Source organism: Hippocampus comes, unplaced genomic scaffold (assembly GCF_001891065.2).
Source record: "Hippocampus comes isolate QL1 unplaced genomic scaffold, H_comes_QL1_v1.1 scaffold45, whole genome shotgun sequence".
Lineage (NCBI taxonomy): Eukaryota > Metazoa > Chordata > Actinopteri > Syngnathiformes > Syngnathidae > Hippocampus > Hippocampus comes.
In genome coordinates, this window is record NW_017805783.1 from 535,613 (window position 1) to 552,318 (window position 16,706).

A 16,706-nucleotide genomic window follows, 5' to 3' on the forward strand; every position below is an offset into this window, starting at 1 on the left:
TGTGTGTGTGTGTGTGTGTGCGTGTGTGTGTGTGAAAATGTCTGACAAATTATTGTTGCAGCGACCGGCAGCTCGCCACCTTGCATTATTTTGCCACGGATTACGCAAGAACTCAGTGGAGAGAGCGGTAATCGACGCTGCTTTTGAAAGTGTGTCCTGTTGCCGTGGAGATACACAAACCTTCAAAGCAGAACAGAAATGGGTGAATGTCCCTGATAAGCCCCTTGGGGGGAGGGGGGGTTCAGCTGATAATGCCGTTAACAGACTATTTTCCGCGACAAAACAAATTGAAACTTTGTGAAAAGAGACAGAAGGGGGTGAAGCGAGGCAAGAACCAGGCATAGTGCACGACTCACGACAAAAGAGCTGCTTCCCGCCTGCCTATACATGATACTAAATTAACCTATTCATGGCCAACCTACTGTTATCACAGTAAAATAGCCAATTCACAGCCGGCCAAGAATTCCTCTCTCCGGCGACTGACCAATCTAAGCCATTCGCGGAAAAATAACACAAGCACGAGAGTTCCCAGTCATGGCAAAAACACCACTGCCAATTATGTTTTCTAGCATTAGGGAGGGCTTACAGTACATACACCATACACATGTAGCCATTGCAGCAATAAGTAAACACAGACTTACTGTTTACATCTCTTGTCCTGAAAATCATTAGATGAGCAGGTGTTTGTAATAATGTAGCGACAGAGCCCATGAGGTTAACAACATTTTATCACCTGTGGTGTGAAATTCCATGCGTGTTTGTACAGCTGCCAACAGTCATGCTAGCAGGATGGCTCGTTGTCGTGACGCACGGTGTGATCCGTGATGCAGAAATTGTTTGGAAAGTCTTGCTTGGGATGTGGGGAAAGTGGCATGGTCTCGTTGTGATTGGCGGACAGGTGACAGGTTAGGTACAATGCGTAACACTGACGCAAGACTAACACACACACACACACACACACACACACACACACACACACACACACACACACACGCAAAGAAGATTCCAGAGCACATTGCGTACGCAAGCAAGGACATACACAATACACTTATCCACCCCAAAAAACAATACAGCTAACTTTCAGTACTGCTCCTGCAGGAAGAACATCTGCAGAAGAACATTGGGAGACAACAAATGTGTTGAATGCCAGGAATCCATCTTGACGCTGTGGAATCGTATTCCCATCATGAGTGAATCTGGATGTGTGAAAATAAAAACAATGAGTCAGACAGGCTGGCGCGTGAGCACGACAAGTACCCTTTCTTTTTCCTGCACTCATCTTTGGAAACATTTCAACTGCTTCCTGTATGCACACAAAGCTTACATCACGATAGCCCTCTGAACTTTACTCTGAATTGTCCAGTCAGCCTGGCAGCAGCTAGGGACACGTGCAGGAGAAAATAGGGCATCGTTTTGGCTTGAATGATCAAAAGCTCTCCAGTGGAGTCAACTTCGTCAGTCAGAGCTAAGTAGGAGGGAGCTTGAGGATTACCGTGGACTCTAAATGTGACACAGCAAGTAGGCATGTAGGGCAGAGTTAGGATCTGGTTGGAATGAAGGCTCTGACGAATCATTTGACAATCATCAAAACATGAGATCAGGAAAATACTTTAACTCATCTTGGAAAAGTGCAATGTGATGTTTTAAAGCGAAGGTATATGCCAAGTGTTGGTATTTTTGCAGACGCATGCAACGCAGTTAGAAATGGGTGGTTTGCTCCGTTGTGGGTGTGTTGAAGGGGGTCGTGGCCGAGGGTTGTGGGTGTTGACATTTTACCTAGGGTACTTATCATCTCAAAACAAATTATTGTGAACATCATAACGTGATCTACTAGCTTGGCAAAAGCACGCAACCACCTTTGTTGATGGGGGCGAGGAGCCTACACCTCCAAAATGCTTGGGCCCCTCAGAAAGTCGAACCATTTCAAACCCCGTGTTTCTAGGCAGAACACTGCATCATCTTACGAACAGATTGTTCCAGTATACACGCCTACTGTAAAATGCCCTGAATTCAAGAATACTGTTATCTCAACTCAACTCAACTGTATTTGTAGAGCACTTTAAAACAACCACCGCTGTATACAAAGCGCTGTACATGGAGAAATATCACATGTACAATACTAAACACGAAAAGAATAAATTAATAACAAAGACAGTAGAAAGCACAAAAACAGTCAAACTAATAATGAAGTCTGAGTCATGCTGAGTCAAAAGCCAAAGAATACAAATGAGTTTTGAAAGAGTTTTAAAGATGGGCAGCGATGGGGCTTGCTGAATGTTCAGTGGGAGGTCATTCCGAAGAGAGGGACCAGCAACGGAAAAGGCTCGATCCCCTCTAAGCCTCCGCTTAGTTCTTGGTACCTCTTATAATGTCTGGTCCGCAGACCTGAGGCACCGGGCAGGTGTTCTAGGGCGGAGGAGCTCAGAGAGGTAAGGTGGCGCGAGGTCATTTAGAGATTTGAAAAAAGAAACAGGATTTTAAAACGAACTCTAAAATGTGTAGGGAGCCAGTGAAGGGATGCCAGAAGAGGAGTGATGTGCTCCCTCTTATGAGTACCAGTCAAGAGGTGAGCAGCGGCATTCTTTACCAACTGGAGATGCTTAATGGAGGATTGGCTGACTCCAAAGTAAAGTGCATTCCAGTAATCCAGCCGGAATGTGACGAATGCATTTTAATTAGCTGCCGAATACAACGGTACTAATTTATTAAACTAAGTGTGTTTTTGGTATTTATGTGTTTTCTGGTAAAAAATAATCAGAATGCCTAATTTCTTATTAAACAGACCTCAAAGCTCTGGCTAGTTAATTAAACAAGTTATAATTAAGTTTTATTTCTATCATTTCATGAAATCTAAATATTTTGTGGTGGGTAGCTAATGTTAACACTCCCCACATGATTTATGAAAACTCTTTAAACACGACAGGACCAGAATGATACCTGAGATGTTTTCTTCCTTTTTCTTTGCCCTGGAGCATGGCCGTGTTTCAATTCAGTTACCCAGTACACAGCAAATAGTGACATATGCTTGCGGCAGTTCCTTTTATGGCGGAATCAATGCTGACTAATCCGAAACTAGTGTACACCTCATGCTTAGTCGCGTGAGCACGACAAGTACCCTTTCTTTTTCCTGCACTCATCTTTGGAAACATTTCAACTGCTTCCTGTATGCACACAAAGCTTACATCACGATAGCCCTCTGAACTTTACTCTGAATTGTCCAGTCAGCCTGGCAGCAGCTAGGGACACGTGCAGGAGAAAATAGGGCATCGTTTTGGCTTGAATGATCAAAAGCTCTCCAGTGGAGTCAACTTCGTCAGTCAGAGCTAAGTAGGAGGGAGCTTGAGGATTACCGTGGACTCTAAATGTGACACAGCAAGTAGGCATGTAGGGCAGAGTTAGGATCTGGTTGGAATGAAGGCTCTGACGAATCATTTGACAATCATCAAAACATGAGATCAGGAAAATACTTTAACTCATCTTGGAAAAGTGCAATGTGATGTTTTAAAGCGAAGGTATATGCCAAGTGTTGGTATTTTTGCAGACGCATGCAACGCAGTTAGAAATGGGTGGTTTGCTCCGTTGTGGGTGTGTTGAAGGGGGTCGTGGCAGAGGGTTGTGGGTGTTGACATTTTACCTAGGGTACTTATCATCTTCTTCTTCTTCTCCTTTCGGCACATCCCTATTCAGGGGTCGCCACAGCGAGTCAGTAATTTCCATCCGCCCCTGTAAACCGTCCTACCAACTCGCATGGTCGTCTTGGCAAAAGTTTTACGCCGGATGCCATTCCTGACGCAACCCTCCCCATTTCTCCGGGCTTGGGACCGGCACTGGGGAACAGTGCACCCCCAGGGGTCGTGGCCGAGGGTTGTGGGTGTTGACATTTTACCTAGGGTACTTATCATCTCAAAACAAATTATTGTGAACATCATAACGTGATCTACTAGCTTGGCAAAAGCACGCAACCACCTTTGTTGATGGGGGCGAGGAGCCTACACCTCCAAAATGCTTGGGCCCCTCAGAAAGTCGAACCATTTCAAACCCCGTGTTTCTAGGCAGAACACTGCATCATCTTACGAACAGATTGTTCCAGTATACACGCCTACTGTAAAATGCCCTGAATTCAAGAATACTGTTATCTCAACTCAACTCAACTGTATTTGTAGAGCACTTTAAAACAACCACCGCTGTATACAAAGCGCTGTACATGGAGAAATATCACATGTACAATACTAAACACGAAAAGAATAAATTAATAACAAAGACAGTAGAAAGCACAAAAACAGTCAAACTAATAATGAAGTCTGAGTCATGCTGAGTCAAAAGCCAAAGAATACAAATGAGTTTTGAAAGAGTTTTAAAGATGGGCAGCGATGGGGCTTGCTGAATGTTCAGTGGGAGGTCATTCCGAAGAGAGGGACCAGCAACGGAAAAGGCTCGATCCCCTCTAAGCCTCCGCTTAGTTCTTGGTACCTCTTATAATGTCTGGTCCGCAGACCTGAGGCACCGGGCAGGTGTTCTAGGGCGGAGGAGCTCAGAGAGGTAAGGTGGCGCGAGGTCATTTAGAGATTTGAAAAAAGAAACAGGATTTTAAAACGAACTCTAAAATGTGTAGGGAGCCAGTGAAGGGATGCCAGAAGAGGAGTGATGTGCTCCCTCTTATGAGTACCAGTCAAGAGGTGAGCAGCGGCATTCTTTACCAACTGGAGATGCTTAATGGAGGATTGGCTGACTCCAAAGTAAAGTGCATTCCAGTAATCCAGCCGGAATGTGACGAATGCATTTTAATTAGCTGCCGAATACAACGGTACTAATTTATTAAACTAAGTGTGTTTTTGGTATTTATGTGTTTTCTGGTAAAAAATAATCAGAATGCCTAATTTCTTATTAAACAGACCTCAAAGCTCTGGCTAGTTAATTAAACAAGTTATAATTAAGTTTTATTTCTATCATTTCATGAAATCTAAATATTTTGTGGTGGGTAGCTAATGTTAACACTCCCCACATGATTTATGAAAACTCTTTAAACACGACAGGACCAGAATGATACCTGAGATGTTTTCTTCCTTTTTCTTTGCCCTGGAGCATGGCCGTGTTTCAATTCAGTTACCCAGTACACAGCAAATAGTGACATATGCTTGCGGCAGTTCCTTTTATGGCGGAATCAATGCTGACTAATCCGAAACTAGTGTACACCTCATGCTTAGTTCCTCATATCAAATGTTGGTTTGAACCAGTCTGCGCTGGAAACAAGTTGTGTACCACTCCCTGTACAAGTCACTGATCGAGTGCCTCTCTGCGTCACTCTCTTCTTCAAAACACACACACACACACACACACACACACACACACACACACACGCACATACACGCACCCAAAGAATGCAAACAGGTCTCATGGTAATTTTTCAAACATGGATTACTTCACTTTGATAGAGAAAAAAATCTTGACGAAGATGCATTTGTGGCCCTGCTGTTTTGAAGATTTAAATAAATACAGCATAAGAGTTATGAGTAGTAATGTGTCTCTAAAGAGAATGTGTTTAAATGAAGTCTTGAACTGCGTTCAGCAGTACACGAGGTTAACTTTAACCTGTCCAGACAGGAGTCTTCAAAACTGTTCCTCGAGTGCCGCTGTGCTGCTTATTTTCCGTCTTTCCCTACTATGACAACGCAGATCCCTGATCCAAACCGCCAAGAAATTGACAAAATATGTACATATATTAAGAATTACATTGTTTGCATTATGCAGTGAAGGTATTTCACACAAGTTTGTTTTATTAATTCTTGTTATTATTATTATGCACCAACAATTTCATCTCAGAGTCCATTTAAATCGTGTTGCACATAAACCTTTGTTGCAGTTTGCATTTCACATCTCCGTAGTTCCGTTGACGCCTTTCCCTCCCACGCCCCGCACCTTTACCCTCTCTCTTCCTTGAACAGTCATCCAGGTCCGAAGGCTGTCTGCCACAGTGTCTGTTGACATGAAAGTGTTTGCCGTTCTTAAGGCTGATGAAAGGCAGGAAAAAGGTGGGAGAGCACTTGGCCGAGACCAGCCCGGCACACGGCAGCCAACACCGCCTTGACAATTGGCTTGAATATTTAGCTTTCTTTTCCTGAACAATTGGATGGCAATAAAAGGGTATGTGGGGGATTTTTTAAAAAAAACAAACATCTGTTTAGAGATACATGGGCCCAAAAAATGAAACAGCAGAGAGCTATAAGTGCAAAAATATAGTTGACATGATTAACACTGTCTTAGAATGATAACGTGTAAGGTGATTGAAATGTGGTCCCAGTGACCTCAGCTGAGGACTTATAACAACCATGATGCGTGCAGCGGTTCATTTAACTGTTCGATAAATTGTACACAATAGAGTCAAATGACGATCTGTCGCTTATAAAGCACTTTTCTACCTCGGGTCCTTAAAGCGCTTTCCACTGTTACCTCAGTCACTTACTGATGACGCGGCATCAGGAGCAACTGAGGGGTTCAGTACCTTGCTCAAGGACACTTCAACACGGTCACAATGGCCAGGGATCAAACCACCCACCTCTGGGTTGGGAATCGACCTCTGTACCACTGAGTCATGCCACCCCCAATCTATTTTAAACAGCAATGTATCTATAATTTTGTTGTTGTTCATAAATACGGTTTGCCTTGCATCGTTTCCACATACAGTAAGTCATCTGTGACAGTGATGTGTCATAGAAGAGATAAGACTGTCGCTGATGACTTCCCCCCTGAGCTGTGTTTCAGCCCAGCACTCTCCAGCAAACTGTATGTCCCCGCACGTGAGAGACACACCAGTGCGGTGGCGTCATGTGGGACAACCCAAAGAACTGGTTTGAGCCGGTAGAGTGACTGTCAAAGCAAGCAGATTAGGAGACAGCCACTCAAACCATCTTTATGTCAGCTGCAAAGCCTGCTGTAGGTGCACCGTACCTACTGATGAAAAGCTATAACACCCACCAAAAACATCCGAGGTAGCAGTAAATGTACAATAAGCTCGCAGTATCGAAAAGTCATTTCTGATTCTGTTGAGAGAGATAAATCAGAAGGTAAACAAGCAAAGCACGGACATGTCTAAAGCCTGTAATGCCACTTTAGCAGGTTCTTATCTCGAGAGGAGGGATGATTAAAAAGACTCCAGCACAAACACACAGCGCAGAGGAATCGCTCTCACCCTCCCCAGCCTGATCTGAACTGGTTCTCGCCGGTCTGATGTAGCGCGTGGCTGTTTGAGGGAAACCCAGGGAGGCTTAATTACATCCTTCTCTGAGTAATGTTCACCCTCCAATGGGCCTGTCTCATCAGAACAAAGAGCAGAATGCAAACAAGAAATGTGCCAACCACGCACTTTATGAAGAAAGAAATTTGGGCTTGGTGACATGACTCAACATTAACTATCAACTAATATTCGCCCTAAGCTCTGAGAGACATGCCTCATCATCAAGCAGTCGTCTGACTTACACGTTTAAATGATGATGAGTAACAAATACTGTCAATAGTTTATAGGAAGAACGTGGGAACAGATATTCTATTTGAATTCAATTCGGAGTCATCGTGATGCCCCTTTTGCATATATTTTGCCTTAATTTCTCACAATTTAAAAAATATATTTTTAAAATATTGTTTTTTCGACTTGCTAAGCTATAATTATTTTCTACCATTATTGTTGCTTTAGGGGTACAATGACTGCACCTTTTCCTCACTGCAGCTGTCTCCTACTTATCATGCTTATAGTTTAGAATACAAGGTACGGTTGTACCTTTTTGGCCATTAAAGTTACCTTGAAGCACAGCAGTTATTCTTGTTTTGCATATCAATTGTATCTAAAACACCACCAGGTATCCTTGATGTGTGAGTCCAAATTGCTGGTTGACAATACAATACACGGGACAAAGCAGAGATTAACTTTTGTAAACAAAGCAATTTATTAAAAGGGATAAGGAATGGGACACAGCATTCATGAAAAACATTGTGCTCTCAGACATAAGAGTCACATTCGGAGCCACGTCAGTGACAGTGTTCATCTTGGAAGTAGGCATGTGTTCAGGACAGGCATCCATGAAGGTTCTTCTTGTGGCACGAAAAGTCTCACCAGCACCTCCTTTGTGTGCTGCTTCTTCACAGTGGAGCATCCGCATGGCTGAATTCAAGTCTCAGGGAAGTCGTTTTATGTCCACCGTTGCTCCCGTCATCTTATGTGCTTCCATCTGGTCACGGCGGGACTCGCCATCACCTCCGACGCTGCAACGTGATCTCGCCGGCGGCCTTTTGCAAGCCCATCATCGTCCCAGGCGAGCCGCCGCACTTGCAGTAGTCGGCGTTCGAGTCCCATCAGGAGCGTTGTCGCGCGTGTTTCGGGCTCCGAGTCGAGCCGAGTGAAAGACGACCCAGGCGGCCATAACAGTGCCGTCAGCGGAGTTTGAGCATTTGCCGGAGCATGCCCGCGATCTGGAGGAACTTGTCCTTCTTCCTCTGCTTCAGAGCCATCAGCGCCCGCGCCGTCTCCTCCGGGTCGTGCGAGTAGGAGAAGATGCTCCTCACCCGCTCCTCTGCTTTCATGTCGCCCGTCTTCTGGAAGAGTCTGGTCAGGGCGTCTTGGCTCACGTTGTCGAAAATGTTGGCCACGGCTTTCTTGCGGTGGGCCGTGTCAAACTTGTTGCCGTGGACGCAAGGGCTGACACGGCGGCAGTCTGAAGACACGTACGCGGACATGTCGTCTCTCGGTTGGCGTGGCTCTAAGGCGGAGAGAGGCTAGTCGCACTCTTGCGTGGCTTGTGAGGCTGAGTGAGCGCTGGAGAGCTGAGCCTGCGCGTATTTATGCTGCTGCTGTGGGAGGATCCCTCCGCCAGCCAGCGATGACATCAGCCGTCGTGAAGCAGAGAAAGGAGGACGTTTTACCTCCAGTCAACGGCAGACGTCAACACGCTGCTGCTCGTTGTTGTTTTTGTTCAACAAAGGAACAGGCGAGCGTGATGAAACTTAACTCGTGCCTAATAACCTCATTTTCACTTCATTTTAGATGAATTGAAGGGCAATTAGGCACCAACATTAAAAATATAGATTTATTTTATGACGAGTTTAGGTGATAAACCATCGGGTTGTCTACTCTAGCTCAACGGTGTACTTTCACTTTGGATGGGATTGTCAGACTACACTGTGTATTGCTGACCTTAGTGCAGCATTGTTACATTTACTCAGAAAATCTCTAATTTTGATCAATAAATCTTTCCCACTTTAAAAAGAAGAAGAAAGTTACACGTTATTTATTTCATAATTTGATTGCAGTGTTTGGTTAGTTGAGTAACACGGTTGTGTGTATGTTAAGAGACACAACTTCAGAGCTGAAACCTGTGACAGTAACATCGCATGCTTAGAAAGTTGGAAAACTTGTTCAGGAATCTCAAAATGTTATAATTACAATAAAATGAAAGAACACACATCACACATGCAATACACTGTATACAGTATAATACAATCAAATGAAAATCAACTGATCGTATTCCACAGGGTAAACGAGTTAATGCGAGCCATCATGAACCAAGAATTCATTTACATACGTTTGCGGAGAGCTCAGTTTAAAAATATGTCTAGTTAATTGCAAGCCATCATGAACCAAGAATTCGTGTGCATACGTTTGCGGAGAGCTCAGTTTAAAAATATGTCTTTTACAAAGATGGCAATGTTCTGTTTAAGGAATTTAGAAACTCAACTACTGTATGTCAGAATCATTATCATTGTTATGGTTGATGTTTTACAGCAGGGTAGAACTGCAGTGTAACATACTAAGAGTTAACTTTCCCCCATAGCGCGTAAAAGGTATTTGAGGTGACAAAATAGTTTAGTGTTCAGTGTAGAAATGTACTACATCATACTCAGAGTTGTTTGTAATATCTTGCGGCTTTTGCATATCTTGAATAGCTCACTTTTATAAATACCAAAAAACAGCTGTTAGTTTGATGCAGTGAAGTTCTGCGTTGCTGAAAACCAAAACTTTATGATCATGTGACTATGAAGGTATTGTGAAAATAATACTGCTCTGGCTGTCTCAATTGACCCACTAGAAATGTGTCAAAATACGAAAGTTGCGCTTTTACACCGCTGTTAACGCAGGGCAACAGTACTATAAATAAATTTTGAATTCATATTTATTGACAGATGGCAGAATTTCTTCTCTTGGACCTTGTGTAGGTGCACTTACTAATTCAATAATAAGACATATACCAGGCGGATGTTAATTATTTTTGGCTTTTTGTTTGTTAGTTTTGATTCACAGATTTACAGTATTTTTACTTTATGGAATTCTATTCATTATACTGCAATTTCAAAAGTGCACATTTTGGTGGTATTAAATAGTGTAGTTATACTGTAAATTATTTCTTTTAAAATTTGTGCCATCTTTATAATGGTACTATTTGCTCGTCTTTCCATGTTGTTGTAGCCAGTGAAGAGGATGTTTAACTCGCAGGAAGAGCTACACAATGTCATTTTTCTGTGTGTGTGTGTGTGTGTGGTATTGTGTGCATTGTTGTTATTGTGTCCTCAAGACAACATTTTAAGGAGGATAAAAATCAAACATGTATAAAAAATATGTCATATGCACTCTACACACAATTATTACTGAAAGTGTGTTGATTTATTTATGTGGGTTCCCAAAAATTGACACTCTAGATTGAATCAGCATTTTCTGGACTATTTCTGGAAAAAAAATATTGGGATTGCAACTTATTTTCTTCAAATGGGAGGGTCTTGAGTTGTATTTACTTCCAACCTTAACTTGAGGCCATTTGCTGTCTGGTTGACCTTATCTGGTAAACTACAGAGGACCTGTCAGTGGCAAATCTGGAACAAAACCGTTGGGTATTAGGCTAAATGTTTGTTTCATTTTTTTGAAATGCAATCACTCTTTGCCCTCTCACATCCTGAGTGCCTTATAAGGAAAAAGAAAGTCCTCCATGCCAATGGTGATAAGTGACTCAGGAAGTATATTTTTTCCTGTGAGTGCAGCCCAGTGAAGGTCATACGCAGTATGCCCGGCATGTGGCATTGACTGCTTGGTGGAACAATGAGCCAGGAATCCTTGCTGGGTTTCAAGTGAACTTGGATCCAGCTCTTCCTGGCAAGCATAATTTCCAAGTCTGTGTGAACAATGCGTCGCCACAGGATATCTGACTGTCTACAGGTGGCATGGCTGGAGACATGAAATGTCAATGCACTTCAAAAAAAAAAAAAAAAAGTGTTGGCTGCATATTTATGACCACTAAGCTGTCCCCGGGCGCGCAAGGCACGAGCGTTGCACAATGACACTTGAGTGGGAGGACGGAAGCCAGAGCCTTGAGATGTCGACCCTATTCTCCTGCAGACACCAAGCGTTCGCTCTTAATCTTAACAAAAGTGTCACAAAATTTAAACAAGGACTGAGGCTGTGTCCATTTTTGTCCCCTCGGAGGCAGATTCTCAGGAGAGAGGAGATTCACTCCCTTGTGTAGAGATCAAAACCTCCTCTGCATTGGTTTAAATTTAGCTGATATGGCCTAAACAACACTGAGAGATGTACCGACAATAGAGTTAGGGTGACTGATAAAAGCTTACTCACCCAGTTTCAGCAGTTCAACGTAGTTTGATGATTGTTTCCCCTCTAATGACATTGCTTTTTCTTGAGGTTTTTATTGATGTACTTTAATGCTGACTTAATGTCCCTTGATTCCATGCAAAGTAGAATCTAGACTTAGAACATCTTCATTTGATAAGAAGTACAGCAGATTTCGATGCTCTGAATGGACTATGAGACATGACCCTGCAGTTGGACAAGCAACAGAAATCTTATCTAACACAGCAATTATGAACGTTTTTATAGTTTGCAGTGTTTGATGAGGTGCACAGTTCATTCAACCCAGTGCTCCAAATGAGACAGACAGACAGACCGATTGATTAAAAAAAAAAAAAAAAAAAATCGATGTTCGTAGCTTGACCTGCCCTTTGACAGAAGCACAGGCGAATGCACCTCATTTTCAAACTAAAACTTCTTTCTGACTTTGATGATCAACAAAATATTTTTCATTCTGTCACCCAGAGCGGTTAGGTACCAAATGGCCTTGGGGCCCGTGCTTGAGGACACCAGTCCTAACTATTGTCGCCTTTTGCCACCACCATTTGTTGAACATTGTGATTGTGGAGGAAACCTTGAGCTAATTTTAGAAAGAGAAGAGTATAGATCTTGCAACATGGATACAAGATTTCAGTCAACAAGGTTTTTCTTATACACATACTGCATCAACATTTATTGCTCACACTCACACTTACGGACAATTTAGGGTGTTCAATCAGCCTTGTCATGCATGTTTTTGGAATGTGGGAGGAAACCATAGTACCCGGAGAAAACCCACGCAGGCCCAGGGAGAACATGCAAACTCCACACAGGGAGGCCGGAGCTGGAATTGAACCAGGTACCTCTGCACTGTGAGGTCAACGTGTTAACCACCGGACCATAAACATGTATTAATTAATTAATTAATTAATTTTATGAAAGCATTTCTCCGTTATGTTTAAGAAAACTTGAAAGAAAAAGATTTAGTAACGATGCATACAACCTACAAAACAGAAAGAGAAGCAGCGCTGAGATAAACATAAACATGTAATAATGTAGTTTACAATCATTACCCCACATCCCGCTTTTATGCTTGACTGTTCAAAGGATGTAAACATTGCTGAACACAAAACGCATTTCAAGATAAGATGCTGTATTAGAAAAGGGCGGTTTGTGCCATTGTGGGTGTGAACACAGTTGACTTGATTCGCCACCAAACAAAGCGGCTCCTCACATTCCCTTTAAATGAAGTGCAATGGCAATGCGGCTAAGGACGCAGCAATCCGTGCACGCCTGGAGCATTGTCACTGCTCTTGGCCTGGAGGGGTTGGGGGGGGAGGGCATTCAGACAACATAGAGTAGGAGGGGAGTCTCATTAAGGTTCGCGCTCAAGTCAATTCCTTCTGCGCCGTCCTTATGCACTTTCAAGGCACGGCGATTCTGTTGTCTTGACCGCCGACACACCCGCCGGTGAAAAGTCGTGCAACCATCAAAGAGGTGTGACCCATTAAGGTCTCAGGATGCCCCAAGCCCCGCATTGTGGCGTTTTCCTGAGACGAGATTTCCGAAAATGGCACGTTTTGGCTTGTTGTAATGTTTTTTTTCTCTGCCCACAGTCTGCCTTGGTTTATTGATGGGCGGACTCCCCCAGCCGCACCTGCCTGCAATCTGGCACAGTATTTAGGTGCGGCTCCTTTGGAAGGAAGGTGCTTCGCACGTGTAAGTTATCTTCTTGCCGACTCCAAGGCTACTTAAGGTTTGTTTCCGTATTCCAGTGCCATTTGTGCTTCTGTTTGCTTGAGACGAGGTGTTCCAGAAGTACTTAAGTGTGTGTCTAAGTGCTTCTGTTTTCTCTTTCCGTTTTGTGTAGATTGATGCTATTTGGCTTGTTTATGTACTGTACTTCCTTCCACTGAGGGTCTTGTCCAGCTTTGTTTTTCCTCTTCACTTGCAGTTTTCTGTGACGACAAGTTGTTTTTTTGTTGTTTTGGGTTTTTTTTTTTGCATTATCGTTGTTCTGTTGCGTCTCCCAAATATAGCTTGTGTTTGAATAAAGACTGTGTTACTGTTCTAACCTTCTTTCTATCTGGACCGTGCCCATCATAACAATTGAGATCCAATTTGAATATATCCATGCACGGCGCTACACTGGGGAGGGGGGGCTATAGTCCCATCAGAAATCTGTCTATATATATATATTGTTCCCATGTTTGTGTTGCAACTCTAATATGGGTCCAAATTTCAACCTTTGGGCAAATTCATACCTTGTACTGCATAAACATCTCTACCACACAACACTACTGTGTATTATACTTTTATTAAAAAAAATAAAATAAAAAAAAGAGAGAACCTCTCAAGTCAGCGAATTAATTGTGTTTTTTTTTTTCTTTCTTAGTCCCCCCACCAGATACCGGGCAACCCTCCAGCCCCTCCCATTAGTGCCAGGGGAGGAAACATCCTGAAGATATTTCACACTTTAAATGTAAAAATTAATTTGTGTATGGAGCCGACATTTACATAATGATCAACCTCAGTGATGTGCGCGGCTCATCAAGGGGCCACTTTGGAGGAGCATGTGTATTTGCATTTTGTAATAAAATCAATAAAAGTAATTTAAAAAGAGGACTGTGCTCATGTATATTTGAAGCTGTTTCACTGTTGAAAAGTGAGTGAGCCGGCCTTTGTTTAAGCGTTGCCTAGCAGTGCTTCCTGCCAAACACATGCGCGGCATGTCGATAGATTTTCCGACCAGCATATGTCAAATGAAAACAAATTATTCAAAATGCAGCTCACCATTAGAATGAGTGCAGTAGTTGTGAGCTGCACTTTTCAAACACTCACCAAGCCACCAGCGCAAGTCAGCAGCCAGTCGGACACGCAGCCATCACCAGTGGAGCATAGAAGCAACAAATTGAATCAAAAAGTGTAATATGGATGTTCACCTTTGAGAGGCGCTAGACCTTAGTCCAGTCTACAGAGGGAAGATGCCAAAAGACGCTAAAGTCTCTGGGAGAATACGCATATGGCTAAATTTGACAGGGGAAGCACTCTTTTAAATGTCCCTCCATCCAGAGTGTTTACATTTCTTCAACATGCATAAGTGACACACTTAACTTAATAGCAGAATCTGCAAAGGCCAAAAAAGTGCACAGCAGCGCGTCTTTTCTGACTCAAGCACACAAGAGAATCTGCTCCGAAATGCAGAGTGAGCTGGTGATATCTGTTGAAGACTTACTTCGGCTACGTTTATATGATGACGATCTGAACATAAGACGCAAAAGTGGTGCTCGGCTCCACTTTTTATTTTGCATTTAGACGAGTTTTTGACAGAGAAAATCTGCGTTACGGTGACGCAAGAGTGTGTGACATTCTCTTGTGTATTCATGCCAGGCGGCGAGGTGGTGCTGTGATGTAACTCTGACATATCTCCTTTCGTCTCAACACGGGCATTGGGGTTAAAGGAAAAGAATGTTTGCACTGTGTTTATAACTAACTCCCTTCAAGGCCTTACAGGAATATGTTACATGCAATAAACAACGAGTGCGTCCGTCTGGCCAATGTCCGCTGGTGTACTCGAATCACAGGAAATGAAGGTCATTTGGGTGCAACAATCGCTCTGAAAGTATTTTTGCATGCGTATTTTAGGAGATCAATCGCAACTCCTCTTGAGAATCCCGATTTTACATGGTCTCAGAAAATCTTCCCTCTCCCACACATTTTCTGCTCTCAAAAATATGGATGTCATTGTTTTGGAGGAGAAAACACCACAATATGGTGAATTTCAAAAAAATAAAATAAATAAATAACATTTCAGAAGCAGATTTCAGCCTTCTCTATCGAGCAGAGTTCATGTTTCCTCTGTTCTCAAATTGTCCCCCGTTCACTCGAGCTACCAACACCCTGGGAGGGACTGACCTGTGCGTGCAGATTAAATGACTGAACACTGAGCCCGTATAGACAAACAGGCAAGGCCACAGGCATTATCACGCTGAACTGGTTCAATCCGGCTACCGCTTGCTTTGCGGCTGGTTGCACCGCGTGGGGCCTGAGGCCAAACGTAATGTTTCTCTGTCCATGCGATGGATCTCGCAGCGTGCCAGAAACAGCGGGTCTCTCAGAATCAGGTGGATCATATTAAGGTCACTATTGTACAAGATGATTTTGAGGGCCCATTGCAGGCCCCCTGGTTGATATTCTACCAAAGACATTTCAAACAGCTTGAATGAATAAACACGCTTGGATCAGATCATCTTATATCATTAACAAACGATGTTAGTAATAATTGTATACACTGAACAGCCCCAACACTGTGACCTCTTGCACCAAATTGGGATATACATACAAGAACAACAACAGTCACATATATTTGGCGTCAACAAGGACAAGAACATTTCGTTTTGGTTGACACTGTCAATACGGTCATTTCTATACAGATTGAGGTACATAAAACTGTATTCAACTGTAGTTTGCCGTAATATAGGACTGTATTGAATTGTCAAGACGGGGGTCCAATGAAATGTGGTCGTCAAAATTCAATATCATCATATAAAAAAAAAGATTACATTGGGGAATTGATCATAATCTACCATTTTGGCTGTGCATTTGCACAACAACAGTTTACAGAGCCTCATCATGGAAATGTCTGACAAATAACTTTTCTTCTTAAGCTGTTTGCGCACAAAACGGTCATCTGTGAAAAATACCTGACGTGCAAGTACTGTATGTGGTTCAGTGCATGCATGAATGAGTGCTTCACAACCATGGCACCAGGAAGGTTGAGTGCAACGCTCTTGTTGTACTGAATGTCTCCAAGGTCACGCGGTTCAAAATTTGGCCAAGGCTTTTGGAAAATCTCAGAAGAGCTTGTTTCAGCAAACATTAAACATTTATGTAGCTTCTGTATATCTTGTCAAACACACTGTCAAAGCCAAAAAAAAACTACAGCTTCACCAAAGATACTGTCACTTGTTTGAGTTAAGGAAAATAATTTACCTGAATACTATGTACAATGCTAATATATATATATATATATATATATATATATATATATATATATACACACACACACACACACACACCCACACACACACACACACACACACAAAACACT

The 16,706-nt window shown here is 42.8% G+C and overlaps 1 protein-coding gene and 1 long non-coding RNA gene across 3 annotated transcripts; both read right to left on the minus strand.

Moving 5' to 3' along the window:
• Positions 1-5,364, minus strand: LOC109524940 (uncharacterized). Of its 2 annotated transcripts, none has more exons than XR_002170050.1 (2): positions 5,048-5,364; positions 1-1,196 (listed from the first exon to the last, which is right to left on the minus strand). It is a non-coding gene; the product is annotated as an uncharacterized LOC109524940 (long non-coding RNA). The 2 variants fall into 2 exon arrangements; XR_002170049.1 differs by lacking the exon at positions 5,048-5,364 and adding an exon at positions 2,938-3,082.
• Positions 5,365-7,913: 2,549 nt separating this feature from the next.
• tcima (transcriptional and immune response regulator a) lies at positions 7,914-8,818 on the minus strand. Its single transcript, XM_019885347.1, has one exon. The coding sequence runs from the start codon at positions 8,722-8,724 to the stop codon at positions 8,422-8,424; it is 303 nt and encodes a 100-aa protein (XP_019740906.1). The 5' UTR covers positions 8,725-8,818; the 3' UTR covers positions 7,914-8,421.
• Between the last annotated feature and the right edge of the window lie 7,888 nt (positions 8,819-16,706).

What these genes read in the sequence shown, in the direction of transcription:
- tcima (XM_019885347.1), bottom strand. Translation starts at nt 8,724, where the DNA reads ATGTCCGCGTACGTGTCTTCAGACTGCCGCCGTGTCAGCCCTTGCGTC.